Below are 27,981 nucleotides of genomic sequence, written 5' to 3'. Positions count from 1 at the left end.
TTGTTAAAATGGTCAATTTTATGTTATGTATAACTGTTTAAGTGAATAATTTTAAAGGGGGGAGGAAGCCAGTTACACCTTTCAAAATAGAACAAAAATAGACATTACCCCAGCTCTTGAGGCACCCTTTGTCTCGAAGCCATCATTTGTCAAATAGCATACAAAGTGCTGTTACAGCAATGTGAATTAAAAAAAAAAAAAATGCAGAGTTTGAAAAAAAGTGCCCAGTGATGTCTGGGAGATGACCTTATTGACTCTTCTGATCTCCACACCTGCTTCTTCTAATAGCTGAATGACTTGTCTCCTGGACTCTCATATGGAAGAGAGTCTCACAGTCTCCGGCAGACTTCAGCCTCTAGATTCCCCCAGCACCTGAGCTCTGGGCTGGCTCAGTGCAGACAGTACTGCCAAGATCTCCAGGAACTGCTGATGTCGAAGCTAATGTATCTGCCTTAGCCAGTCAGCTGGAAGAAAAGAGAGGCATATTTAATGAGTTATGTAATTGGAGCATTCCCACAGTGATGAGTGATAATGTATCTTCTTCCTGAGAAGCTAACTGCTTTCCAGTTAGCTCTCAGTTTCACTCTGATATTCCCAACCTCAAAGTAAATGCAATCTTCATCATTTTCCTGAGAAGATAGATCTCACTTTTCAGTTTAAAAAAAGCCTGAGTTTGCAACATGGATGGATGGAGCTAGAGAGTATAATGCTAGGCAAAGTAAGTCAGTCAGATAAAGACGAATATCTCACTCATGTGGGATTTAAGAAACAAAACAAATGAGCAAGGGAAAATAAAAGAGAGACAAACCAAGAAAGACTTAATTATAGAGAACAAACTGATGGTTACCGGAGAGGAGAAATGCGGGGAGGTGGGGGAGATAGGGGATAGAGATTAAAGAATGCAATTACCGTAATGAAAAATTAAAATAAAATGAAAGGGAATAACAAACAATTTTTTTTAAAAAAATCCTGAGGTACAAAGGAATAAAGTACTGGAGGGTAAAACTGGGATCAAAATCCAAGATTACTGATTTCTACTACAGTCACTCAACTGCCTTGCCTCTCTAAGGAATGTGATAAACTAATCTGTTATTAACTACGCATCTGATTCTGCAAACATAGCATCTTTGCTCATCTATTTTGGGACTTTAACTTAGAACTCAATTCAGGCACTTACTGAGATCCAATGGGTAAAGTGTTGTTCTACAAATTATAAGTTATAGTTATATAGTTATAAGGACACAGAGTTGACCATATATAATGTGTGACTTTAAGGACCTTAAAAGTGTTTTCAACAGAATCTATATATATATGAGAACAGCAGTATCAGGCAGAGATAGGCTTATTCTGCTAGAAAGAAAACAAGATATTTGGAGAAAATTATCTCTTCTCTCACATAAGTTAAGAATCTAACACTCTCCAGATCTGACACTCACCTGTTTCCCAAATGGATCAGGGTATGTGAGCTTGAGAATGTTGCTGGAAAAATCAAATATTCCATAAGACCCTCTCTATCTTTTCCTGAGCATGTATATGAAGTTATTTTCTTATAGAAGAGCCATAAAATTAAACAAAAATACTTATTTTCTCAGGGACAGAGTCTTTTCTTAAGGGCAAGGTTTTTTCTTACATAGTCTGCTAATCTTTATATTTTACTTGAAGATTTTAGTTCACTGAAATTGAATGTAATTATTGTTATAGCTGGGTTTATATCTACCACTTTATTACTTGGTTTCTCTCTCTATATCATCTATTTTATATTCCCCTTTCTATTCCTTTGCTTTCTTTTGGATTAGATAAATATTTTATGTTACTACATTGTTTTCCTATTAACTTGCTAACATTTACTATTCTTTGAGAGCTTACTGTAGAAATATTAACATGTATTGTTAATTTATTATATGTATTTTTAAATATTTATTTATTTATCTGAGAGAGACAGCAGGAGGGTCAGAGAGAGAAAGAATCTCAAGCAGACTCCACACTGAGCATAGAGCCTGAAACACGGCTCAATTCCACAACCCTGAGATCATGACCTGAGCCAAAATAAAAAATCAAATGCTTAACCGAGCCCTCCCAGTGCCCTGATTTATTATATTTTTAATTTTTTTTTATTTATTTCTGATAGTCACAGAGAGAGAGAGAGAGAGAGGCAGAGACATAGGCAGAGGGAGAAGCAGGCTCCATGCACCGGGAGCCTGACGTGGGATTCGATCCTGGGTCTCCAGGATCGCGCCCTGGGCTAAAGGCAGGCGCCAAACCGCTGCGCCACCCAGGGATCCCTATTATATTTTTATACAAAAGATTAGTTTCACAATACTGCTAGAATCTTAGAAAACTGTAACTACTTTTATCCACTTCTCCCTTTTGCATTATTGTTGACAAACTATTGTTGTCAATTCCTGAAGTCATTAAATTTTTTATACCCATGTATCTACTTTTTCCAGTATTCCTCATTCCATTCTACATTGCTATGTTTCCAACTAGAATTCTCTCTTTTCATTATTTCATAAAAATTACTTTTTAAAATATTTTATTTATTTATTCATGAGAGACATAGAGAGAGAGGCAGAGACATAGGCAGAGGAAGATGGAGGCTCCTTGCAGGGAGCCTGATGTGAGACTCAGTCCCAGGACTCCAAGATCATGACCTGAGCCAAAGGCAGGTGCTCAACCACTGAGCCATCCAAGCACCTCTCATAAAAATTTCTTTTAATATATTTGTAACATCTGTGCTGGTGTTGAATTTCCTGTTTTTGTTTGTCAAAAAACATTTATTGCACCATCACTTTTTTTTTGCTTTTTAAACTTTTTTATGCTTTATTGAGGTATAATTAACACATCATTGACTACATTTATTTAAAGTACATACTGATGTGTATATATATATATATATAAAACATCACCACAATCAAGATAATGAACATATTATCTTCCCCCAAGGTTTCCTCTTGCTCTTTTGTAATCTCTCCCTCTCTCCTATCTCTCCTATCTCTACTATTCACATACCTCCCCAGGTAATCATTGATCTGATTTCTGGATCATACAATATATGCTTTATGCTCTTTTTCTGTTTGGCTTCTTTTGCTCAGCATAATGATTTTGAGTTTTAACCATGTTATTATGTTGTGGTAGTTAATTTTATGCTGTGGTGGGCTAAGGGATGCCCAAATAGCTGGTAAAACATTATTTTTGTGTGTGTCTGTGAGGATCTTTATGGAAGAGATTAGCATTTGATTCAGTAGACTGAGTAAAGACATCCACCCTCACCAATGTGGGTAGACATCATCCAATCTTTTGATGGCATGAATGGAACAAAAAGGCAAAAGAAGGGAGAGTTCATTCTCTTTTCTTGGTCTAGGACATCCATCTTTTCCTGTCCTCAGGCAGCGGAGCTCCTGGTTCTTGGGCATTTGAACTTGGACTGAATTATATCACTGGCTTTCCTGGCTTGGGTTTCCATTGTATAGAGAACAGACTGTGGCATTTCTTGGCCTCCAAACCACATGAGCCAATTCCCATTATATATATATATATATATATTTGTTTGTATACAAACATGTATACATTTACATCTATATTTCCTATTGGTTCTGTCTTTGTGAAGAATCCTGATTAATATTTGCCTGTATCAGAAGTTGTTTCCTTTTATTGCTGAATAGTATTTCATTGTATGGATAAGCCACAATTTTTAAATTCATTTGCTTGTTGAAGGACATTTGATTTCTTTTCTGTTTGTAACTGTAACCAAAAATTGCTATGTATAAGTTTTTGTGTGAACATATACTGTCATTTATCTTGAGTAAATAGGAGTAGAATAGCTGGCTCATATAATAGTTGAAATTTTAAAGAAATCACCAAATTGTTTTCCAAAGTATCTGTATCCATTACATTCCCACTAGAGTGTGTAAGAGTTCTAGTTGTTCCACATTCTCATCAGCACTTGACATGGTCAGGTTTTTAAATTTCAGACATTCTAGTGGGCATGTACTGGCATATTTTGGTTTTAATTTCCATTTTCTTAATGACTAATGATGCTTAGTATCTTTCCGTGTGCTTATTTCCCCTTATTATACATTCTTTGGTGAACATTTGTTAAAATGTTTTGCCCTTTTTGTTTGTGTTATTTATATTCTTTTAAAAAATATTTATTTATTTTAGAAAGAGAGAGAGAGAGAGAATCTCTAGCAGACTCTGTACTGAACACAGAGCCTGACACTCGGGACTTGATCCCAAGACTACAAGATCATGACCTGACCTGAAATCAAGGTTTGGATGCTCAAATGACTGAGCTACCCAGGCACCCCATTTATATTCTCATTATTTAGTTGCAAGAGCTCTTTATATATAATAACTCTTTATATATATAAGAATTTTGTCAAATATATATTTGGCAAATATTTTTTCCCAGTCTGTGACTTGTCTTTTATTTTCAAAAAGTATCCTCTTAAAAAAAAAAAAAAAAAAAAAAGTATCCTCTTAAAGGGAAAAGTTTCTAACTTGTAAGGTCTAATTTGTTGACTTTTTCTTTTATTGTTTGTGTTTTTATGTAATATTTAAGAAATCTTTACCAAACCTAAAGTCATTAAGATTTTCTATGTATTTTTCTAGAAATTTTATAGTTTTAGCAAAATTAAGTTTATAAAAATTCTCAAGTTAATTATTTACCCAAATAAATTTTTAATTCAAAAAAAATATATGCATCCCTGTTTGTTGCAGCATTATTCACAGTAGCCAAGATATAGAAGCAACCTAAGTGTTGATAGATAAAGAAGATGTGGTGGGCAGCCCCGGTGGCTCAGCGGTTTAGTGCCGTCTTAGGCCTGGGGTGTGATCCTGGAGTCCCAGAATCCAGTCCCACATCGGACTCCCTGCATGGAGCCTGTTTCTCTCTCTGCCTGTGTCTCTGCCTTTCTCTCTGTCATGAATAAATAAAATCTTTTTTTTTAAAAAAAGATGTGGTGTGTGTGTGTGTGTGTGTAATGTAATATTACACAACCATAAAAAGGATGAGATCTTTCCATTTGTGGCAACATGGATGGCCCTAAGAGGTATTAAGCTAAGTGCAATAAATTAGACAGAGAAAGACAAATACCATATGATTTCACTCTTATATAGAATCAAAGAAATGAAACAAGGGAATAAACAAACAAAAGGCAGAATCAAACCTAGAAATGCAGAGGACAAACTGATGGTTGCTACAGGGCAGGTGGCGGGGGGGGGATGGACAAAATGGGTGAAGGGGAGTGGGAGATACAGGCTTCCAGTTATGGAATGAATAAGTCACGGGAGTAAAAGATACAGCATAGGGTATATAGTCAATGATATTGTAATAATGTTGCATGGTATTAGGTAGTAGTTATAATTGTGATGAGCATAGCATAAGGTATAGAGATATTGAGTCCCTATGTTGTACACCTGAAACTAATGTAACATTGGGTATCAACTATACCCCCAAAATGAAAAAAAAAAAAGAGTAAAGATGGAAAAAGATAAATTATGCTAACAGTAAAAAGAAGAAAGTTGGAGTGGCTATATTAATATCTGACAAAGTAGATTTCAGACCAAAAAATATTACTAGGACCAAAGAGAGTCATTCATTAAACCTGATAATGGGGTCAATTATTCAGAGCCCATACAAATTCTAAATGTTAAGCAATGAATAATAGAGCTTCAAATTACACAAAATCAAACTGATAAAACTGCAAGAAGAGATCAACAAATTTACAGTTATTGTCAGAGATTTTAACGCCCTTTCTCAGTAACTGGCAGAACAAACAGACATAATATCAGTAAGGAATAGAAGACCTAAAAATACCATAAACCAAGATTCCTAGTTGACATTTATAGAATACTCCATCCAAGAGAGCAGAGAACATATTCTTCCAAAGTACACATGGAACATTTACCAAGTTAGACCATGTTTTGGGCCATAATACAAGTCTCATTAAAAGGATTCAAGTCATACAAAATATGTTTTATCAAACAAATAAAATATACTTTATTGCTGCAATGGAATTAAATTAGAACTCAGTAACAAGACATATGACATATGGAAAATTCTCAAATATTTAGAAACTAAATAAAACACTTCTAAATATTCCATAGATCAAAGAAAAAGTAGAGGGGATGATAGAACTTCCTTGAACTGAACAAATATGAAAACATAAAATATAAAACTTTGTGAAATGCAGTATGATTTTCACTAGCTATGCCATTCTGGGATGACAGTTCTTTTAGCACTTGAAAAATGTTGTGCCACATCTTCTGGCTGCCATGGTTTTGAGAAGTCTTTTGTCATTCAAATGGTTTCTTTCTTCTATGTGTCATGTCTTTCACTGTGTTTCAAGTGGTTTGTTTGTTCCCCTTTAGTTTTCAGAAGTTTGGCTATGATGAGTTTTATGTATTTCTTTGGGTTTATCCTGTTTAAGGTTTGATCTCCTGGAAGCTGCAGATTTATGTCTTTTGCCAAATTTGGGAAAATTTTCAGCCATTATTTTTCTGAGTACTTTTTAAGCCCCACACTCTTCTCTCCTGGGACTCTGATAACAGGCATGTTAGTTTTTATTATTATTATTATTATTATTATTATTATTATTGACCTACTGTTCTCTGAGGCTCTGTTAATTTCTTTTTTGGTTTCTCTCTGTTGTTGATTCTGTTGTTCTATCTTCCATTTCATTGATTCTTCCTCTGTTTCCTCCATTCTGCTGTTGAGTCAATCTATTGATATTTTATTTTAGTTACTGTATTTCTCAGTTCTAAACTTTCCATTTGTTTCTTCTTTATATCTTTTATTCTTTACTGAGATTTTCTTTTTCTTTGATGAGACTTCCTTTACTTCATTTGTTTCAAGTGTGTTAGTAGTTGTTCATTGAAGTATGTTTATGACAGCTGCTTTAAAATCCTTGTCAGATAATTTTAACATCTGTGTCATTTTATTGTTTTTATATACTAGTTGTCTTTTCCCATTCAAGTTGAACCCTTCCTGGTCTTGATGTGATAGGTAACTTTTGTTTGAAACCTGGATAGTTTGAGCATTATGTCATGAGACTCTGGATCTTCCTCAAGGCTTTTTTCACTAGATTCCTCTGACGGAGTTAAGGTGAGGGTGTTGGTGGGGTAGAAGTCTAGGTTCTCCACTCAGCCTTACTGACACCCAAGAGGGGACTCTGTGTTAATTCAGGACGGATGGGAATTATAGCTCTCCATTAGGTCCCCCTGATATCCTACACCTCCAGGCTGGGAGGGTAGGAGTGCCTCCTTACTGTTCTCTGAATGGCCTCTGTGTCTTGCTAGGCAGCCGCTTTGCTAGTCCATACTAGAGAGATCAGGGAACTCATCATTGTCTCATTCCTTGCATCCTGAGGTCCCTAGTCAGCCTGCCCTTTTCTGTCTTTCAGGATCTTCTTATGTTTTTGTTTGTTTGTTTGTTTGTCTTCTTATGTTTGTTTTATATATAATATCCAAGGTTTTAGGAGTACTTGGAAGAATAGGAATTATTAGTATGTGTTATCCAACTTTCCAGGCAGAAGTCACTCTTTCAGTTTTTTACTGTAAGAAAAAGTCCTTTTTTTTTTTTAGATTTATTTTTTATTGGTGTTCAATTTACTAACATACAGACTAACCCCCAGTGCCCGTCACCAATTCACTCCCACCCCCCGCCCTCCTCCCCTTCTACCACCCCTAGTTCCTTTCCCAGAGTTAGCAGTCTTCACGTTCTGTCTCCCTTTCTGATATTTCCCACACATTTCTTCTCCCTTCCCTTATATTCCCTTTCACTGTTATTTATATTCCCCAAATGAATGAGAACATATAATGTTTGTCCTTCTCCGACTGACTTACTTCACTTAGCATAATACCCTCCAGGAAAAAGTCCTTTTTTGAAACATATTTTCTCTGGGTAAATAGTTCAAGGTGACAGGTTTTGTTGTTGTTGTTGTTTTAGTACTTTAAAGATATTCTTCCACTGTGTTCTAACATGTTCTTTTTTTTTTTTTTTCAAGATTTTATTTATTTATTCATGAGAGACAGAGAGAGAGAGAGAGAGAGAGAGAGAGGCAGAGACACAGGCAGAGGGTGAAGCAGGCTCCATGCAGGGACCCTGATGTGGGACTCGATCCCAGGACTCCAGGATCACACCCTGGGCTGAAGGCAGGCGCTAAACCGCTGAGCAACCCGGGCTGCCCTAACCTGTGTTATTTCTGATGAAAACTCTGTTGCATCCTTATCTTTGTTCCTCTTTATATAACTAGTCTTTTTTCCTCCCTTAGGTTTCTTTTACATCTTTCTCTTTATAATAGGTTTTGAAAGATGTGATTGTGATTTGTCTTAGTTTGGTGTGTTTTTTTAAAAAAATCTTATGCTTGGGTTTGTTGAGCTATTTGGATCTGTGGCTTTATGGTTTTCATCAAATTTGAGGAAAATCTGTCACTATTTCTTCAAATACTTGTTCTGTTCCTCTTCCTATTACCTCTTTTGGGGACTCTAATTATTATGTTAAAGTTTTCCCCAATTTACTGATGTTCTTTTCATTTTTACAAGTCTTTTTTCATCCTGTTTTATTTTGTGTAGTTTCTATATCTTCAGGTTTGATCTTTCTGTTGTAGTGTCTAATCTAATGCTTATTCCATTTAGTGTGTTTTTCCTCTAATGATTTGTAGTTTTCATCTCTAAAGTTGAAAATCGTATCTGATATATCTCTACTTATAACGTTCAGGGGCAGCTGTGTGGTTTAGTTGGTTAAGCATCTGACTCTTAATTTCGGCTCAGGTCATGATCTCAGGGTTATGGGATCAAGCCCAGTGTTGGGCTCCCTGTGCTCAATAAGAAATATGCTTGAGATTTACTTCCTCTACCTCTCCCCTGACTCATGCACGCTTTCTCTCTAAAATAAATCTTCAAGAAATATTCAGTCTCTTCTCTATATTTTTGACGTATGGAATATAAAATAATTTTTCCACTTTCATTGTCTGCGATTTCTAACCTCTTGTGTCAATTCTGAGTCATTTTGAATTGATTGATTTTTTTTTCTCTTTATGGTTTGATCATCCTATTTCTCTGAATAGCTCACATTTTTAAAATTCAAAGTCAGACATTGTAAGTTTTGTCTTGATTGGTACAGGATATTTTTGCAGGTTTTTTTTTTTTTTTTTTTGTATATATTCTTTAGCTTTGTTATAGGATGAGTTAAATTACTTGGAAGCAGCTTGATCCCATGGCTTTTGCATTTGAGATGTTAGGTGAGATGATAGCAGTGTTGTATTCATTTTCTATTGCCGCTGTGACAAATTACAACAAACTTAATGCCTTAAAATGACACAGATTTATTAGTTTACAGTAGTTTATAAATCCAAAATTGTTCTCACTGGAATAAAATAAAGATGTCTGTGTTTTTGTTTTTGTTCTTCTGGAGGCTCCATGGGATAATCCATTTCCTTGTCTTTTCTAACTCTTAGAAGCTATGCACATTCCTTGGCTTCGGTCTTCTTTTTCGATCTTCAAAACCAACAAGAGCAGGTTGAGTCCTTTTCATATTATATCACTCTGACCTCCCTTTTGCACTTATTAGATTGGGTCCATCCACCCGAATAATCCAGAGTCAACCCCTCCCCCCCGCCCATTTTAGGGTCAACTGATTAGCAAACTTAATTCCATCTGCAATCTTAGTTTCCTTTTGGCATGTGATCCAACATATTCATAGATTATGGGAATTAGGACATAGACATCTTTGGAGGGCCATTAGTCTGCCTACCACAAGCATTTTGTTTTGGGTTAATTGTTCCCCAACTAAGGCAAGACTCTGCTGAGTATTGTACTCATTATTCCACAAATTATGAAGTTTACCAGGCTGGTAGGAGCAGAGACTATTCCTGGCCCTGTATGAGGTCTGGGTGCTATTCTCTTTATTCTTTCTGATTGTTCTTTATCTAGACTCAGAAAGTGTCTTTTTGCATGTGCATTGGTCAGTACTCTGCTGAATACACAAAGGAACTCTCTGCTGATTAAGTTCTATCTGGGTATCCTCGGGTGGCTCAGTGGTTTAGCACCTGCCTTCGGCCCAGGGTATGATCCTGGAGTCCCGGGATTGAGTTCCACATCGGGATCCCTGCATGGAGCCTGCTTCTCCCTCTGCCTATGTCTCTGCCTCTCTCTCTCTCTTTGTGTCTCTCATGAATAAATAAAATCTTAAAAAAAAAAAAAACTCTATCTGTGTGTAGCTCTCTTTCCTTAGTACTCTACCCTGTGCTTCTAGCAGAGTTGGATTCTGAAGACTCTTAGCTCTGTGTCCTCAACTCAGGCAGTTCACCAGCCTGGAAATTCTCAAGGAAGTCCACTTAGGCAATTAAAGGGTGCATTTCATTTGTTTCCCATATTTCAAGGATCACTGTTCTTTACTGCTTGGTTTCACTGAAAACCATTGTTTCATATATTCCGTCTGGATGGCTCATTGTTTTAGGTGGGAGGGTAAATCTAGTCCCTGTTATTTTGATGAGAAACAAAAGTCTCCTGGTTATTTTTGATTGGATATCAAATATTGTGACTGTTTACCTTGTTGACTGCAGCATGTCTTTGTATTCCTATAGATATTTCTTTTTTCTAAACATTTTATTTATTTGGTAAAGAGAGAACTAGTGCATGCAAGAGTGTGCACTAGTGGTGGGGAGGGACAGAGGCAGAGGAAGAAGCCGACTTCCTACGGACTCTGAGATCATGACCTGGGCCAAAATTAAGAGTCAGATGCTCAACTGACTGAGCCACCCCTTTGTGCTAGCTCTTAAGCATCCCATGTAAGTTCAGACCTCAGTAAGTATCCTTTGGGGAAAAGTAACAATGCATCTGAAGTCCCTCAAGTTTTCAAGTCATCCCTTTACCGCTACATGACACTAAGAGCTTTGTTGGTTTTACTTTATCCCATCAGATATCCTCTGCCTGGGCAAAGTTCAGTCTTCAGTCCATGCGCAGCATCAGCAACTGCTACAGGGAATAACTAGTGATCTCAGTTCATCTTGGACAGTTCTACCTTGTTTCATGAACTTGAGTTCATCTAGACCTGGTTGCTGCTATAGTTCTCTTTTATAGCTAGAAGTTCTAAGCTCAATCTGGCTCTTTATATAGGTAGATCCCCGGATTGTCAAATTCCTCTATTCTATCCCCAGATAACATAACTCTAGGTCACTCTCCTAGATAACCTATAAACCAGATCTGCTAATTGGGGGAGAAACAGAAACACTATCTTCAGGTTGGCAGAAATGTTTCCATTTGTGGATAAAACAGAAAACCCCAAACATCCAAAATATCCTCAGCCTGTCTCCCGACCCCCCAAAATATTTTCTGAGATCCAACTGAATGCAACACCCTCCCACTACCTGATCTCAACACCTAACTTTTGTGTTGTGACCCAGAACTATTGTAATCTATAATGAAGATTTCTGGAAACAAGAACTAAGCTAGGGTATAGGTCATAGTTTTGAGGAATCAGTCGACCTGGGGTTAAGGCTTCCCCTAAGATCCAGCTACACAGGTCTGCAGTAATCTTGGTGGCTATTTCAGGGGCTTAGTATTCCTACCTGATGTTCTTATCATAATCTATCAGGAAGGTGGGCTTTGGAAGCTGTAGTGAAGTTAAACTAGTTCAGAAGTAGTAGAGAAGTTTGTTAAAACCTGCTTATGGTTTAAACATATCATAAATCATATGGACTTTAGGTCTTCTGACAGAGAACCTTGCCCTGCTCCCTAGGAAGTCAATGAAAAGAGAAAACTCTCATGACAGAAGTCTCCTTCGGAGCACAATTGAGTGCCTGAATAATTCTAACTGGTAGGAGAGCATGGAGAAAATTCATCTTGAGCCAGTTTAAGTGCCCTGGGGCCAAGGAATGTGTTGAGGAAAGAGAGGAGGTACTCAAGACTTGCATATGTTCTGCTGGATGAAGGAGGGGAGAGATTCAGGATGTCTTTGAACATCCTGTGTTATAAGTGACAGGACAGAGGACAAGGGGACTCTGGAAGGAATTTAAGACCCCAGCCAAGTGGGCCAGAGAGAAATGCTTCAGGAAGCACACACCAATGCAAGTTTGGGCTTTGATAGAATTCTGATGCCATGCCATTTCAGTGACCAGGGTGCATGTTTAGGAGAGCATTCTGTCAGAGGCTAGTCCACATCACATCTGGCACTGTGCCTTGTCTGCAGTTAGTTTTTGATCTGCTCCTGGGGGTTGAGGTTAAGGTTTGTTCTGTTTCTGCAACCACCAGTCTTCATCACTTGCCCCACTTCACCCCTTCATACTTCACTTCTCTATCACCTCCTCTACTCTTTTCGCTAACCACTCCCAGTGTCCTTTCTCTGGGTCTCCCTCAAAGAAATTTAACCCATGTTAGATGCTGTAGAGTGGCAAATACAGTGGAGTCTATGTTGTTTTAGGAAAAGTCCAGAGGTCAGCTATGTAAGAACTCTGTGAAATAAAGCGATGGAAGCCAAAATTATCCTGTTTCCATCAAGAACAAAGCCATTCAAGGAGAGTGATTTTCTGTCAGAATGAAGCACATAATCTGCTTTCATATATAGTGAAGTATCTGTCTGATAGTAAGAATAAGTAGGGAGGATCTTCATCCTGGATGTGCATTTGAATCATCTGGGGGCTTTAATACAGATGCCTAGATCCCATATCAGATATTTCCATTTAATTAGGGATGAAGTAGTTGATGGGACATCAGTATTTTTACAGAACCTGCATAGGTGGTATGAATGTACAGATAGGGGTGAAAACCCTTAGTCTAGGGTCTCAGCAAATCTAGCACAGTGTAACAGCTAAGTATGCAGATTTACAGAACATGCCAAATTTCACATCACTGAGTTTGCATTCCTTTAGTTAATAATGGCATAGCCTGGAACAAAAAGAGGAGAAGTAGCAGATGGATGATTTGTGTCCTACACCTACAACTTCTCTCTTTACCCAGAGGTGTTTGTGTGGTTCTGAGACTACCAAAGCAGATAGATCTTTATAATATAATTAGTGACCCATGAAGAACTCAAGTATTATTGCTGTATAATACTTTATTCAACAGTTTTATGGGAAAAAACCTCACATTTCTGTATGTGTTACATCACATAGTCCAGTAACAAATTACATTTGGGGAAAAGCTTTAAAATCCATTCTTGTATGCCAATCCTTTGTGGAATACTGAGAAGCAGCTCTGTACCTCAGCACTTAAAGGTTACAAAAAGCACCATTTAAAGGAGGATTCACGTATTTAATTCTCTTCCAAATTATAGTCTTATTCCCCTTTTATGAGAGCTGCACTCATCCAAAATGCTTCAGTGAAATAATAACTAGCATCCTCCAATCTACCAAAATTCAAACAAGTCTCACATATGGGGCCCAGTGTGGAGATTAGGACTAACTGACATCAGTGAACTTTGGCTGTTCTAAAACTGTAACCTAGGTAAGGTAAATGTTCAGTGAATAGGAACAGAAAAGAAGATGATCTGATCAAATACATAATATAATACTTATGGTAGGTAGGTATCCTTCGACCATTTAACCTGACTACAAAATCCACAGTGTTTGGCATTTCACAGCAATCTTACTGCAAAAGCACTGTGCTACACACGATTAATTCAACTCCAACTAGTGTTGGAACTAATAAAAGACTTCATTTTTAATGAAACAAATCACTTCAAAGCACAATAGAGAAAAGCAAATCAAGACAAAGTCCACATTTGAATCCTATAGGGATTCCATTGCTAAGAATTGGATTTCTTAAGTAACAGACTCTTGAGATTTCTGTCTCTCTTTTCCTTCTTCTTATAGTTTTAAAAAATAGATTTGGCCCTTTTACTCCAAAAATTTGGGTTCACTGCAGAAACAAGAGCCCCTCAACCTTCCACTATGATGGGTGCTTATGGAGAAACAAATGCCTAGATCTAGAGTCTCCGTAACCCCTACCACTCCCAGGTGCTCTATCCCATGGAGCTAGCAGTCCCTGATAGAAGACCACAAGGACTTGGCTGTAAGGATGAGCCCAAATAATGTGCGAACAAACTGTGCTATCTGCTCATAAGCCTATGCCCCGAATCACTAGAACATGAGGACTTAGAAATCTCTGAGAATATTTTGCAAACACATACAACATAGACTATTGCATATCATTGCATATGAGGTCAAAATTTTAAAAGCCCTATTTCCCCAGTTAGAAGCAGAGATTTCTATCATTAGTATGTCTCCTTCATTTATACCCAGATTAATATAAGCACAGTCTGGAGGTAACACTTCATTCCAACTTAACTTCATTTTAGCAGCATACACAGAGTACTGACACTTTGCAAAGGTTTTATCTCAGATCCACTAGGTATACAAGAGACAAGAAATAATTGTAGGGAGGCCTGGGTTTGTATGATTCTCTCAGAATCTCTTCTTGGATTCTTCTTTTACAGGGTTTCTCTACCATATAAGCATTGTTAAAAAAAAAAAAAAAAGCCAACACTCGAGGCCAGGTATGCCCATAGTGGGTGTTACAGAGTGACCCAATCCCATTCAACTCTAAGCTTCATGCAAGCTAATAACCATGACCATTACCAGCAAAATGACTAACATTTGTTTTAGGTAATGTTTGACCTGAGACTCTAGTAAAGTCAGTTTTACAAACGAAGGTAAAGCAGAATATAGAAGAAAGGGTAGAGACAAGGAAAAAGAGACAATGGGATGCTTTATACAGTAGGTTCTGTACACGGAGATACAAGGATACCAGTATGTTATATCTCATTTAATTAACAACAACAAAAAGGCTATTTTTAGTTCTGAGTTAAGCCTTTAATTTTCTAGTATCTTCCTCAGCTCAGTCACTCTTCCTTTTCCCCACAACCCCCAAATCATGCTGTAGTCCTTGAAGGATTAGCCCTCCTAAAGAGTGATTTTCTAACTCTTCTTTGACTCTGTGAAACTCCTATAAGCAAAAAAACCCACAGAAAAGTAAACTTTTTTTAAAGGCTAAAAGAGCAGGGTTTTTTTTTTTTCTGCCTTTATTCATTTTCAAAATCTGCCAATCTCTCTTCTGCAGAAAATAAACTATCCCTTTAACTAACATAAAAGAATGAGTTGGTTATACTCTGGGCTACCTTCCTCTTTCCCTCTCTACCTTCTGGAACTGTTTCTTAGGGACAGACTATGTGTGATAGGGCTTCTCAGGGCCATAGGGTATATTAGCAGGGCAGAGAAGGAACAGTGCTGAAGGAGGCATCACCCAGTTGCCTTTGCCAGTCTTCTTCTATACTGGCTGGTAGGCTCTCATTTCACATTTGGCTGGGAGATTACCTAAGAATTTAGAAGACTGACCCTTTTTGCACATATCCAGATTTGGAAGTTATGAAGACTACAAGCACCAAGACCTGGTGTCACTGGAGCCAGAGCTAGTTCACAGAAGCCTCTTGCCTGAGAAACTTTTCCTGTCCCACTCTACTGATACATCTGTGTAAAAATTTTAATACAGAACACATAGGCAATTATACTTCAATACTGTTGACAAGAAATAGTAGTGTAACAAAATCCTCCATGTAACAAGAATTTGAATTCTCCTAAGTAGCCCACTTATTTAATGGGTATTGGAAAAAACAATAGTATAACTAAAGACAATGTAGATCCTGAGAGTACATTAGGATTCGGCCTGGATTTTTAACACACCACTCAAAAAGTGCTTGGGACCCTAAAAGGTTTCCCACAAGAGCTTTTTACTGCAGAAGGGTCCTTGAGTGGCTAAAGCAGTACCTACTCTCATCAGGTAACCCTCAAAGCACTCAGCAATTTACATTCCCAGCAAAACCACCCCAGTGCCCTACTGCCTCCATCCCAGCATCTAAGGTCTACACACCCAAAGACAACTGTATAATCAGCTTTGAATAGGAAAGACAGGAGGTAGCTAAACTGACCTATGGGCGCCCTTTTGGTGTGGCTGGACACATCCTAACAGTCCAGGTATCTCTCGAGCATCAAGTTTGGCCTCCTTCAGTGTTAAGTGTTTTGATTTGCATTTATCTGTAATAGAAGAGCCACAGATACTTGGGAAAAAGTTTTATCTCTGAACCCCAAGACTGGACTGGATAGCTACTTTTCATTCCACAAATGAAAATCATTGACCCCACTTCTTCATCAAACACTTTTAAAAAAGAAAAAAAACGATCCCGTTTGTACTTGGTGCAGGGAAGCAATAATGTTCATGGTTAGGAATCCTGGGGGGATTTTCTTGCTTCTTGGCCTATTGAGTCTCTAAGTTGAAGGATCTTTTTAGGGGCACCAAATGAGCCTGAATTTGTATCTAGAACAGTGTTCAGCATAGTGACATGCACAGGGTTGGCCACATTAATGTCAGATTGCAGAAGGCTTGACTACTTACTACTTTCTTGTTGAAGAAAATCTTGGGAACCATTTATCAAGAGCCTAAAATTTTCCTATTCGGTCTCTTAAGAACAATGAAAAGGCATTTTTTAATTAAAGAAAAATGTAGGCACATAAAAATCTCCCAAGGATGAAAGACATTAAAGTTTTCCTTGGTATCACTCCTACCTTCAATGCTATCTGTGAAAGAAAATATGGAAGCAGGGCCAGGCCTGGTGGGAAAACCTATGGGAATGCGCTGGGACAGCCTGAGCCATGATGGCACTAAGCTAAAACAAGGAAGTCAACCTTCTGCACTCTGCCTTTCCTATAATGCTGAGACATATTTTCCTTATTAGGAATTAAAACAAGTGGTAACAAAGTGGCCCAGGCCTATGCTGGGCAGAAAAGGAGACTTTCTGTCAGCCCTAGTCTGTGCTGTAGGTCACGTCTCACATAGCTTTGGAAGAAGGGGTCACTTGCCAGTGAGTTTTGTGTTAGGAAAGGGATAATGATCTGAAGGTTATCAAAGCAACAAGTGAAGTGAAATGAAAAGAAAAAGGGTTCCTGCGGGGCATCCGGTATAAAAAGCACAGGTTGTGCCACATACTCTAGGAATACAGAGAACCCATGCAAGAAAAGCTGCCCCTGAAAGGAGGGCAGATGTCTGGCACGAGCCCATCCCTTGGAAAGCTAAGGTAGCAGTAGAATCTCTACCCAACAAGGATCCTGAGAGTTGGCTCTTCATTCATTCTAGGAAAAAAGCTTCCTTTAATGGTTCTTCCTGCAGCTCCCCCAAACTGGTCTTGGCGAGGCCCCATAGGCAGAGAGAACACATCTAGCTAGGAGGCTTCCATTAACTTTCCTCTCATAGATGTATATATATATGTCTATATATATATATATATATAATTTTTTTTCTTAAAAATAAATTCCATGAACTCATAAAGCTCTCGTCTGCAATCAAATGCAAAAGCAGAGCATCCTACTCAAAGGCTCTGAAACACACATATCAGCCTCAAAGCAAATTAGCCTTCCAGTCTTAAGTAAGACTGATCCAGTCCAGAAAGGCAAGGGAGGTGCTTCTCTTAAATCCTGGGAGCCAGGAAGGGATCCCTTCAGATAGGCTTGTACAGCAGAGTAGTGACATACTTCTTCTTGTAGCGATGGGTTGCACTAAGGACCATCACACTGTCCTGCAAGGGAAAGAAAACATGCAGCTAATTCGTTAGTTCGGATGATAAGCGGCTCTTCCCCAGCCATCAGTCCCTCAGTCTGTCACATTTAACAGAGACAGTTGATATTACAGAAACAGGTTGGTTTGGGAGTCAATTCAACTTAAATTCCAATCCTGACTTCTCTATTGTGGCCCTGAGTAATCTACTTATGCCTTTAAGCCTTTTTTCTCATCGTGACAAAGGACAACACCTACCATGAAGGTGGCTCTGATGATTATATGAGAGTATCTGGCACAATATCTGACACATAATAGGTGAAGAAATATTAGTCTCCTACCTCACTTCTTTCCCCACTTCAAAATTGAATATTGGGCTTAAAACTAGCATGGGAAAAAAAAATATCCTGACATTAATTTTTAGAAGGAAGTCTAAAATGCAATGAGAAGAAATGGTAGTGATCCTTCCTCCCCACCCATTTCCAAGCCCCAAAGCAGGTCTGATTTCCACTTAATACCAGGGATGGACTTAAAAAGTTCGTTCTAATCAAAAGGAGACTCAGGAATCCCTCTACATCCTTGAACAAAATGGACCCCAAAAACTTCTTTGGAAAGACACTCAATCCGATGGATCAACTCCAAACAGCCTAAACAATCTGACAGAACCAGGAATGGGTCAAGGCCAAGCTGAATCACAGTAATCAAGACCTGGACCTGGGTTAGAACCAATATGAAGAGTAAGAGGTACTCTTTTCCTGGCTGTGTTAGCTCAAGAGTATGACATGGGAGATGGTAGCCCTGTGAGAGTATCAGTTGATAGCCAAGGAGCAGTTACAGGAGGCAATAATCAGTCTGATCCCACGGAGCTCCAGGAAATCCAACTGAGAAACCAATGCATCTTCCCATTTTCCCATATGCTGTATTATCTACAATGAATGCTTCTCAGATTAACCTTCTATGACCAGACTATGCTGGTCATAGCTTAAATATGACAGAAGTTAGGCAGGTAAAAAATTCAACTCCAGGTAGGGTTTGATAGAGATGAGAAGCAGGTGAAAGAAAGACCTACTTGGAAAGACCTGAAGCAGTGATCTCTAGGAAAGAACATGGAATGAGGACAGGAGGACCTCCGTCCTCTCTCTGGTACTTACTGGCATTATGACCTTCTCTGAGCCTTATTTTCTTTTATCTATAAAACAGGGGTTAAAAATAATACTTACCCACAAGGTTATTACAAAAATTAAATTCAGTAATATATATTTGAAAAGTACTACATAATCTGCTAAAGATAGCTGTATCAGTGATCTCTCTAATCAGGATGCACATCTAAGAAATATAAGCAGCTTAAAAAACAATTACTGGGGATCCATCCTAGATGCACTTATTCAGAATCTCTGGGGAGGTAGGCTTTGAATGGTAGTTTTACAAATTTCCCAGGTGATTGTGATGATAATCAGCCTAGTCCAGTAACTACAGAGCTCATAAACCTATGAGCTATAAAACCTCATTCCAAAAGCCAAACCACAAAAACATGACAAGATTGAATGTGTATTTTCAACCCAGACTCTAAAGCATGAGAGAAACTAAAAAGGACTCTAGAATTGGAGGGGACAGAGCAAATTTGGTCACATTTCTCCTTTACCTGGTGCAGAAAACGATGGAGCCAGTGAGTGTATATGACTGAAGAACCCAAAAGCAGCTCACATCCACCTTTAAAAGTCAAATGTCTAAATCACATTCAAGCAGTCTCTGAACTAGAGGATAAACTTGCTTTGTCTGCAAATGAAATCCTAGTGCTAATGAACTCTAATTTAATTGAGTAGGTCGTACAAAGGTTATAGCTATCCAAAAAGAAAGCAGGAAGAAAAAAGTTCATTCAGTCACAGGGCAATTCAGCTAGCCAGAACATCGGGATAGGGACTAAGATTAAAAACAAACAAACAAAAAACCCATCTACTAGTTTAAAAAAAAAAAAAAGAAACTTCTTTTCCTATAATTTGACCATTACAGCCAGCTTTAGCATCAGTGAGGTAGCAGGGCAAGTAACCACCGGAGAACATCTGTTACCCTTGCCTTCCCATTTTGGGAAGAGCCAGGCCCACCACTTACCTTAATGGACAATGCATAGAGATGGTTCAGCATAACATGATTGGGCTCAGGAAGCAAGGCTGGGTCACACTAAGGAGGAAAAAAAAAAAATCACTGACTAAGGTTAAATGCACAGTTTTAAAGCAAACAGTTTACTCTTCCTTAGAGCTCTTTGGAACTGTTGAGAAACTCTATACTAGAATATGTATTTCTTTTAAATAATACACTCAACCTAATATATATCAATCATTATGTTCTCATTACAGAGAATTAGGAAAATTCTGAGTCCAGGGCAGAAACTCTGTACTTTCGCTTCTATTTATCTCCCTTAACAGAGCTAAAACAAAAATCTTGACCACAACATATATAGATTTGTGTTAAGAGGCAAAAAATAATCTTAGTGGGAATCAAGTAAATTGAGTAGAGATGTAAATTATATGGACCAAAAAAACCCAACCCAAACCCCTTATACTCCTTTTGTATATCCCCAGATGGTGAGTGTGCCTTAGTCCCAGAAATTGATTCTAGCAATCCATGGCTCTGGGCCTAGGCCCAGACGATAACTATGACTTTTGATATCAGTACCTGGACAAGTCACAATTCAGACTTGGAAAAAGGAATCTTTAATGCTATTGATATGTATGATTTATATTCTCAACACAGCTTTGTAATAATCCCAACCTTTAGGATTACTAACTTTGGCTCAAACAGTCCTAGTAACACCAACATGCCCCAGCAATTCTCTTAGGATACTCACAGAAATATTAGTGTCCTTGTTAAGAATAACTTGAAGAAGGTGAGGAGGTAGGATGGGTGGGGATTTGAATCTCTCCTCGGATCGAAATACATACATTTCTTGACCATAAGGCCCTGGGGGAGAGCTGGAAAGGTCTGGAAGATATTTATCCAAATATAAGAGAAAGTTGGAGAGCCAGTAAAAATGTATGAAAAAACTGTCACTACATGGCAGCTAATATTAAATATGGTAGAAGTCATCGATCATATACTTGTAACCTGCTGGGTCTACCATGTAAGACAAAGAAAGAGTCTGAGTTATCCTGAACGTGGACCCTGAAATTCTTCAACATGGCAACATGATGTGGAGGTCAGAGGAGGAGATGAGGAGTGAAAGACGTAGGTTCAGAGAAGAGCTACTCTATTTATCAATTGTATAACCTGCGACAAGTCCTTTTACTACAGTCAGTTTCTTCATTCATAAACTGACAATAATAATCCCTATCCTATTTCACAATGTTTTTACAGGAATCAAATGAGTTAGCAGATATGACAATGCTTTGTAAACTGTCAAAAGATGTGAAAAAATTAGGTTTTTCCTTTTTTCCACCCAAGCAACAAACAACAAGGTTATCAACTCTAAGACTGCTGACATTACAATGATTGCAACAATGACGACAAGACTACTAACAATGTAGTAGTTGTTAGGGAAATGTAAATCAAATACCACTCTACACTCATTAAAATGGCTATGATAAAGGACACAATAATAATTGGTGGTGAGGCTGTGGAGAAATTGGAACCTTTTTACTATCCCCATTGCTAGCAGGAATGTAAAATGGTGTAGCAGCTTTGGAGAACAATTGGGTAATTCCTCCAAAAGTTAAAATAAAGCAGTCATAGTCTTGGGAAATGAAAACATATGTCCACACAAAGACTTGACCACAAATGTTCAGAAGAGCACTGTTTATACTAGACAAAAAGTAGAAATGATCCAAATATCAATCAGTTAATGAATGGATAAACAAAATCACATATCCATTCAGTGGAATTTTATTCAGCCATAAAAAGGAGTGAAGTACTAATACATATTACAACATGGATGAACTCTGAAAACATGCTAAGTGAAAGAAGCCAAACACCAAAGACCACATATTGTGTGATACTATTTATATGAAAAGTCCAAAATAGTTAAATCCATACAGATACAAAGTAAATCAGGAAATTGGGTGAAAGAGAGAAGAGAGAAATATCAAAAGTATGCTAGTTCTCTTTCTATATAATTTTGATTCTATATCTCTTGTTCACCAGTTGCTTCGCCAGAATCATATAATGCAAAAACGTAGAGCTGCAAGTGGTCTCATCATTTAATTCAGTATAATTAAACCCTTGTTAACCACTGCCCCACCAGTCAAGAAGAATGTTCACCTTTATTTTCTGAGCTTATATGATGAAAATATTTGCATGATTTTCATAAACAAACAATTACTATACTGCTGGTCTTTTAGAAGCTGCATAAACCACCCTTGTGCCCTGAGATTCTAATATGCTCCACTGAAGCTTGTGTCTCCTCAGCTGAGAATCACTGTGATTCTAAGCCTCTGATTTTAGTGATACGGAACTGAGAACCAGAAAGGTTGAAGACCAGTCTATGACTTCAAAGTTAGTGAGTAGCAGGCTTTGAACACACAAAGGCAAAGTGTGCTCACTGGAAATAAGGTGCCCAGTTCTTTAGATAGTTATAGCCTTTAATGTCGCATATTGAGATGGTAACTGTGGATGTGGTTAGCAAATCACTCTTCTGATGCTGGAGCAAATGTGATGAAAGCCATGGAAAAGTAACATTGGGAGAAACCAAAGGATACAGGTCTTTTCCTCTACCAAGAACATTTTTTTTAACCAAAACTTACAAAACTTCAGTTAACATATACACCACAGAGTTGTGGGGTTTTTGTAACCCTTTCTCCCCAAAGGCTGCCATAGTTAGAGGACTAAATAAAAATATACTGCCAGCCAACCTATCAAACTGGCAGGATTAAACTAATGCAGCTAAACAAGGCAAACTAAACAAAACTAGCCTGGGTTGGGTAAATTGTCAAAAGGTCAATGAAAACTTGAAATATTACCAGAAGTAGATTTTTAAACTATAAAGCACTTTGGTAGCTCATGAAAGAAAGGAAAAAATAGAAAATAAACTGTATCACATGGGGCAACCCCGGGTGGCTCAGCGGTTTAGTGCCACATTCAGCCCAGGGCCTGATCCTGGAGACCTGGGATAGATTCCCACGTCGGGCTCCCTGCATGGAGCCTGCTTCTCCCTCTGCCTGTGTCTCTGCCTCTCTGCCTCTCTCTCTCTCTCTGTGTGTCTCTCATGAATAAATAAAATCTTTTTTTTTTTTTAAGAAAAACTAAAGAAAATCCCTTAAAAAAAAAGGGGGTATCACATGTAACAAAGACACACATTCTGCTGAGACTTGTGTTACAGGCGTGGGGGGATGGATGGGGGGGAGAGAGAGAGAGAGAATTGAGTTATAATGTAAAACAAATGTCTTGCTGTAGATCCTAGTTAAAAAGTTTGAAATCATGGGGCACCTAGGTGGCTCAGTTACCCTTTGGCTCAGGTCATTATCCCAGGGTCCTGGGAGAGAGACCTGCATAGGGATCCCTACTCAGCCGGGAGTCTGCCTCTCCTTCTCCATCTCCCTCAGCTCATGCTCTCTCTCACTGTCTCAAATAAATGAAATCTTTTTAAAAAGCTTTTCAATCAAATACACTGAGATTTCTTTTCTCTCAGAGAAGGAGATCTAAATGTTTAGAGGAAAAATATACATATATGTACATATAACGCATATATGATTCAGAAGATTCTTGAGGAGAAAATGAAGACAAAAACCACTCTTAGGAAAAAACTTGCATTGTAAGAAAAACACATTAAGAAAGAGCAAATACTACAAAATTACCTCGACAAGATGTCTCCGAGCTTTCCATTGAATCTAGTTTTAAAGCATCAAACACCTCAAAGTCAGATTTCTTGACATGGATCAAATTGTTAATTGTGCCAAGCTGACTGGTAACCACAGGCTGAAACAACGAATGGAAAACATTCATAAACCCTGTTTTAATTCATCGCTTCCATCTAACTCTCCTATTTTAAAAAATGATCATACTTAGCACCTCCATCTTTAATCAAGAGAGAAATCCTCCAGTGTAGGAGCCCATCAATCCTGACAGGAATGATGTTTGATACCAAAGGGAGTAACAGCCAAAAGAACATAGTTAAGATAATGGCTACCCTTGGAGATCAAGACCTTACCTCTGACGGATCATGAACCCACTGTCCATCCACGAAAAACTTGTACTGGTGCTCTCCCTCAGGGAGGTCTAAGATGGCAACAAAGTCATTATGGCTACAGAAGAAAACACAAAGTTAACAGGCCAAGTTCCTGTTAGAAAACAGAATGCAAATATAAAAACCATGAGACATTCACAACTTCATACCAATGATCTCCCACAATCCTAAGCGATTGTTACCCATGGAATAAAAATAATTTATAGACTCATTCTCCTTATCTGTATCACCTTGAGCATATATTTGCCAGCCCATCCCAATAACTTTAGTTCTTAATTAATATCTGGAAAAGAATAATAGATGTTAATCCCCCAAAATGGTTCACCTTAGTGCAACTAATTTGCTTTAGGAACAGATCCCTCACAAGTGTAAATAAGATAGCAGGTAGCTTCAGAATACAGAAGTGCCTCAAGATACCCCTTCCAAATTTTGGTGAGCCTTTTCTGAAAAAATGACCTATATATAAATGAAGAGCCATTCTGATTAACAAGTAATTCATTATTGCTCTACAAGCAACAATTCACATTATTACCTAGAACATCATGTGTTTTGTTTTAGTGCAGAAGTCACAGCAAGTGGACTCAGCCAGTTACAGATGACTTCCCACAAGCATAGACAGGACTTGTGTTAACACAGTCCTAAAGAATGTACCCACAAAGTGAATAAGTTCCCCTGAGGTAATGATATTCCAATCAGTAAAACATCTCTGACTCACTGAGATTTAAAAAAAAAAAAAAAAAAGGTCACAGATGTAGTTATTGGTCACAGAAAATATTCTAGAGAGAGTCCCTAGCTGGTGAAGAGGAGTAGTCCAGCCAGGTCTCTCTCCTGAGAAGGGAAATCAGGTCCCTACTCCTGGACCCTGTAGACTCAACCAAGAACACTTGTCTTCACCTCTTAATCAGTGGAATCTTGGTGCTCCAATTGTTGAAGGACCCAGAGATGAAGACCTCTTTGCCTCCTTCAGACCATCGGATAACAGTGGGCCGAGCCTGCTGTGTGGGCTTTACGGAGTCCTCCAAATCCTGTTGCCATGATACAAACTCTTTGTCCCCAGGGAGCTGTAAGAAGGATTAGGTCATCCCTAAATTGTGACCCAGGAATTCTTAAAAGGTCACTCTCCTCCCTAGGGCAGAGAGGGGTGCTATGTTTCTGGTAAGAATCAATAATCCTTGAAATTAGCAGCTGAATCAGATTTTGAACAAACTATAGAAAAATAAGTCATCTAGGACCCAAATGGTCAAACAGCTTATGCTCAGGGGTTGACCAAATCACAACCTAACTTTAGAGTCTGCATGTATCACTCACCCTTTCAGAGCCTTCGGATCTCCCTTTAAAACAAGTTGGGGGAGGGGGTGTGCTTACTCCCAGTTACCAGATCAACCCACAGGCAGGCAATTATGATATACTTCTGAGTACCTCTTAAGAGAAAAAAATAAGAAAAAAAGTATGTTTCCATAAAAAGCAATGAACTCGGCCATGTATTTTTCATACGTAAGTATGATCAGCTCTCAATTATCGGCAAGTTAGAGATACTGTAATTCGTAAATAATTAATAAACTTCATTTTAGCTAATAGGTTACAAAAGGACATTAAAAGCATAAAAAAATCATGTATCATTGGTTTCTTAAATTTTGAGAAGTGGTTATAAATCTTGCTCACTCCTGCCAGGTATATACTAATTATTTCAGGAGTGAGGATGAAAACTCTGGACCCTCAAGAAACATCAGATCAAAAACATGGCTTTTGTTTAAGGAAGCTTCCTTTAACAAAAGCCGTTTCAATAGCAAATGAGGTCTGTAAGGATTCTAAAAAGAAAAAACAAATGAACTCCTTATTTAGTTTATTTTCATTACCATACTTTAGAACAAAAGTTGGCAGAAGATGGTCAGTGAGCCAGATGCTTTTATACATAAACTTTTCTTGGAAAATTGCCACACTCACTCATTTACATATTTATCTACAGCTATTTTCATGCTATAGTAGCCAAACTGTTGTGATAGACACTGTATGGCCCACAAGGTCTAAAATATTTACTGTCTGGTCCCTTATAGAAAAAGTCTACTGATCCCCACTTCAGAATGGTTTAAATGACTTCGGTAAATAGGACTGTACTGTATCAAGTCAAAATGTCACCAAATAAAATAATGTGGGTTAAAAAAAAGGATTAACTTATTCACATGGGCTTTACTTTCAAAATGGCTAAGGTAGTCTACTTTCCATATTGTCTCTCAATATTCCTCAAAACTATACTAATGAGACACCAGTAACAGCATAAACTGAAGTAAACAGAGAATTGAAGGGACTTTCTCACCTTATGTAAGGAAGTGACTTAAGTGAAAACCTTGATCTCCATATTCCTAAAGGAATGCACCTTTGTCTGACTGGCTGCATTAGAATTACAAAAATTTTTACATATGCCTAAGAATAACTCAGATTCTGGTTTACATATGGGACCTAGGAACCTGTTTTTAAAAAGCTTCACAGAGAATATTATTACTGTGATTATGTTAAACAAAGGAAAAAACCTCAACTTTACAGATACATCCTAAAATATTTACAGATAAAATAATATTTGATAGGATGTCTGGAATTTGTTTCAAAATATTTGGTAGGGGGAAGTGGACTGGCATAGGCATGACATAAATTTGTTCAAATTTAATCATTGTTTAAACTGGGTGATGGGTATATAGGAGTTTACTATACTACTCTAACTACTTTGAAACATGGAAAATGTCTCTAATTTTCCATACAGTGTTTAAACAAATTTTAGGTGATTCTAATGTGCAAACAGGGTTGAGAACCACTGACCTAGTCCACTGAAGAGGACTGGCATTTGAAGCAATGTTGACCCCACTGCCACTGTTTCTATGAGTCACTTTGATGATTTAGTATTTTCAATTTCGAATTTGAAAGCTACAAACTATTAACATGCCCGGCTTTGGAAGAAAGCCCTTCCACATATGACATGACATTTCCGTGGCAGGCCTGAGTGCAGCTGACTAGCAGAAAGACCATTTACTCCAAGTTAAATTGTCAGCAAAATCATTATGAAAAGAGGCAAAACAATGAGAACTACAGTTTGAAAATATTTAAGTAAAACAATGAAGGAAGAAGTAAAGAGACTAGATTGAGAACTATAAAATTTTACATGTATAAGAGACCTTAGGAATTATCTGAACCAATTTTCTTACTCACAAATGGCAAGACTGGGGTTAGGGAAGGAAGGAACCAAAATAGGCTCCATTTCAGATGGAGCAACCTGGCTTTTATTCAGCACACCAATTATTGCAGTCAGAGTTTGACAAATACACTGTACTTAAATCCTGAGTCACTGACATAGGAAAAGGGTAAAATTAGGAGGTGGATCACCTTGAGAAAGCTTCTAAGGAAATTCAAAATGACTGGCTAGATGGCCCAAATGCTGAGAAAGAAGTTCTAAAGTGGGAGAAGGAAGAAAGGAATGGAGACGAAACCCCAAGATGGTGCTTTTAACCACCTTCACTTCTTTTTCTGTAGTTATGTTTTCAACTGGGATTCAAGAAAATAAACAGAATCCAAATTTCATGTGCTACCAATGGGGCAAATCATTTCTTTACTCCCTAAAACCCCAATTTGGTGAAAGGTTTGAAGTGATAAAAAAAAAAAAAAACATCAAACACACCTGAATCTCCTCAATCCCTCCATTTTTTCTACTTCCTCCCACTCGGACTGCCTGGAGGGATTATTGTTATTTCATGCTGACAGCTCTAAATGGGACTAGAAATATTCGGATGGTAATCCCATTGCAGTCAACTCCATCTAATCTACGGGTGGGCACAAGTTGCCGCTTTTCTGGAAGTCCTTGGATTTGAGAGCAAGGTCTGCCTGCCCGGCAGCTGCGGGTTGTCCGTTTTCAGCGATGGTAACATCACGAATTCCTACTGGAAGAGGAGAAATCCTGGATCGTTTGCTCTCCCAGTTGACCAGTAGCTGGGTGTGAAGGAAGCACCTCAGCCAACCGCAATATAAAGGATGAGATGAACAACTGAGCAGTCAGCCAAAGGAAGTCCTGTACTGATCTCCAAGACGAGGAGAAAGTATCAAATAGGCAAGTGGCTGCTGCTCACAATCCTGCCAAAGGGGAAGAGGATCCGAAGTGCTGGGTTCTTAGAGGAGCAAAAATGATAGTGATACCTACAGGTTATCAGAAAAAAAGAAATTCGTTTGCCTACCTCAGGGTAAACCTGAGAAACTGTCTCAGATGATCAGCCACTCAGGCAACCTAC

At 38.1% G+C, this 27,981-nt stretch overlaps 1 protein-coding gene across 14 annotated transcripts in view; it reads right to left on the bottom strand.

Annotated features, from left to right (window-relative positions):
- The window catches only part of PRKAB2 (protein kinase AMP-activated non-catalytic subunit beta 2), a 29,001-nt gene continuing 1,020 nt past the window's right edge, over positions 1–27,981 (bottom strand). For 2 of the 14 annotated variants that reach the window (XM_077842577.1, XM_077842579.1), the window contains exons 3-8: positions 24,608–24,774; positions 23,678–23,771; positions 23,325–23,445; positions 20,387–20,520; positions 19,651–19,719; positions 13,037–17,563 (exon numbers count right to left, since the gene is read on the bottom strand). In XM_077842577.1, coding sequence (XP_077698703.1) covers positions 17,486–17,563; positions 19,651–19,719; positions 20,387–20,520; positions 23,325–23,445; positions 23,678–23,771; positions 24,608–24,774 — 663 coding nt within the window. In that variant the 3' untranslated portion in view covers positions 13,037–17,485. Of the gene's footprint in view, positions 465–9,310; positions 9,499–13,036; positions 17,564–18,692; positions 18,731–19,178; positions 19,252–19,650; positions 19,720–20,386; positions 20,521–23,324; positions 23,446–23,677; positions 23,772–24,607; positions 24,775–27,981 lie in introns of those variants that run through there. The other 12 variants (XR_013348887.1, XR_013348889.1, XR_013348888.1 and 9 more) reach the window with 12 other exon arrangements.

Source organism: Canis aureus, chromosome 12, assembly GCF_053574225.1.
Source record: "Canis aureus isolate CA01 chromosome 12, VMU_Caureus_v.1.0, whole genome shotgun sequence".
In the NCBI taxonomy this organism is placed as follows: Eukaryota; Metazoa; Chordata; class Mammalia; order Carnivora; family Canidae; genus Canis; species Canis aureus.
The sequence above is the reverse complement of the archived record's forward strand: the minus strand, read 5'-3'. Positions and strand labels throughout refer to the sequence as shown.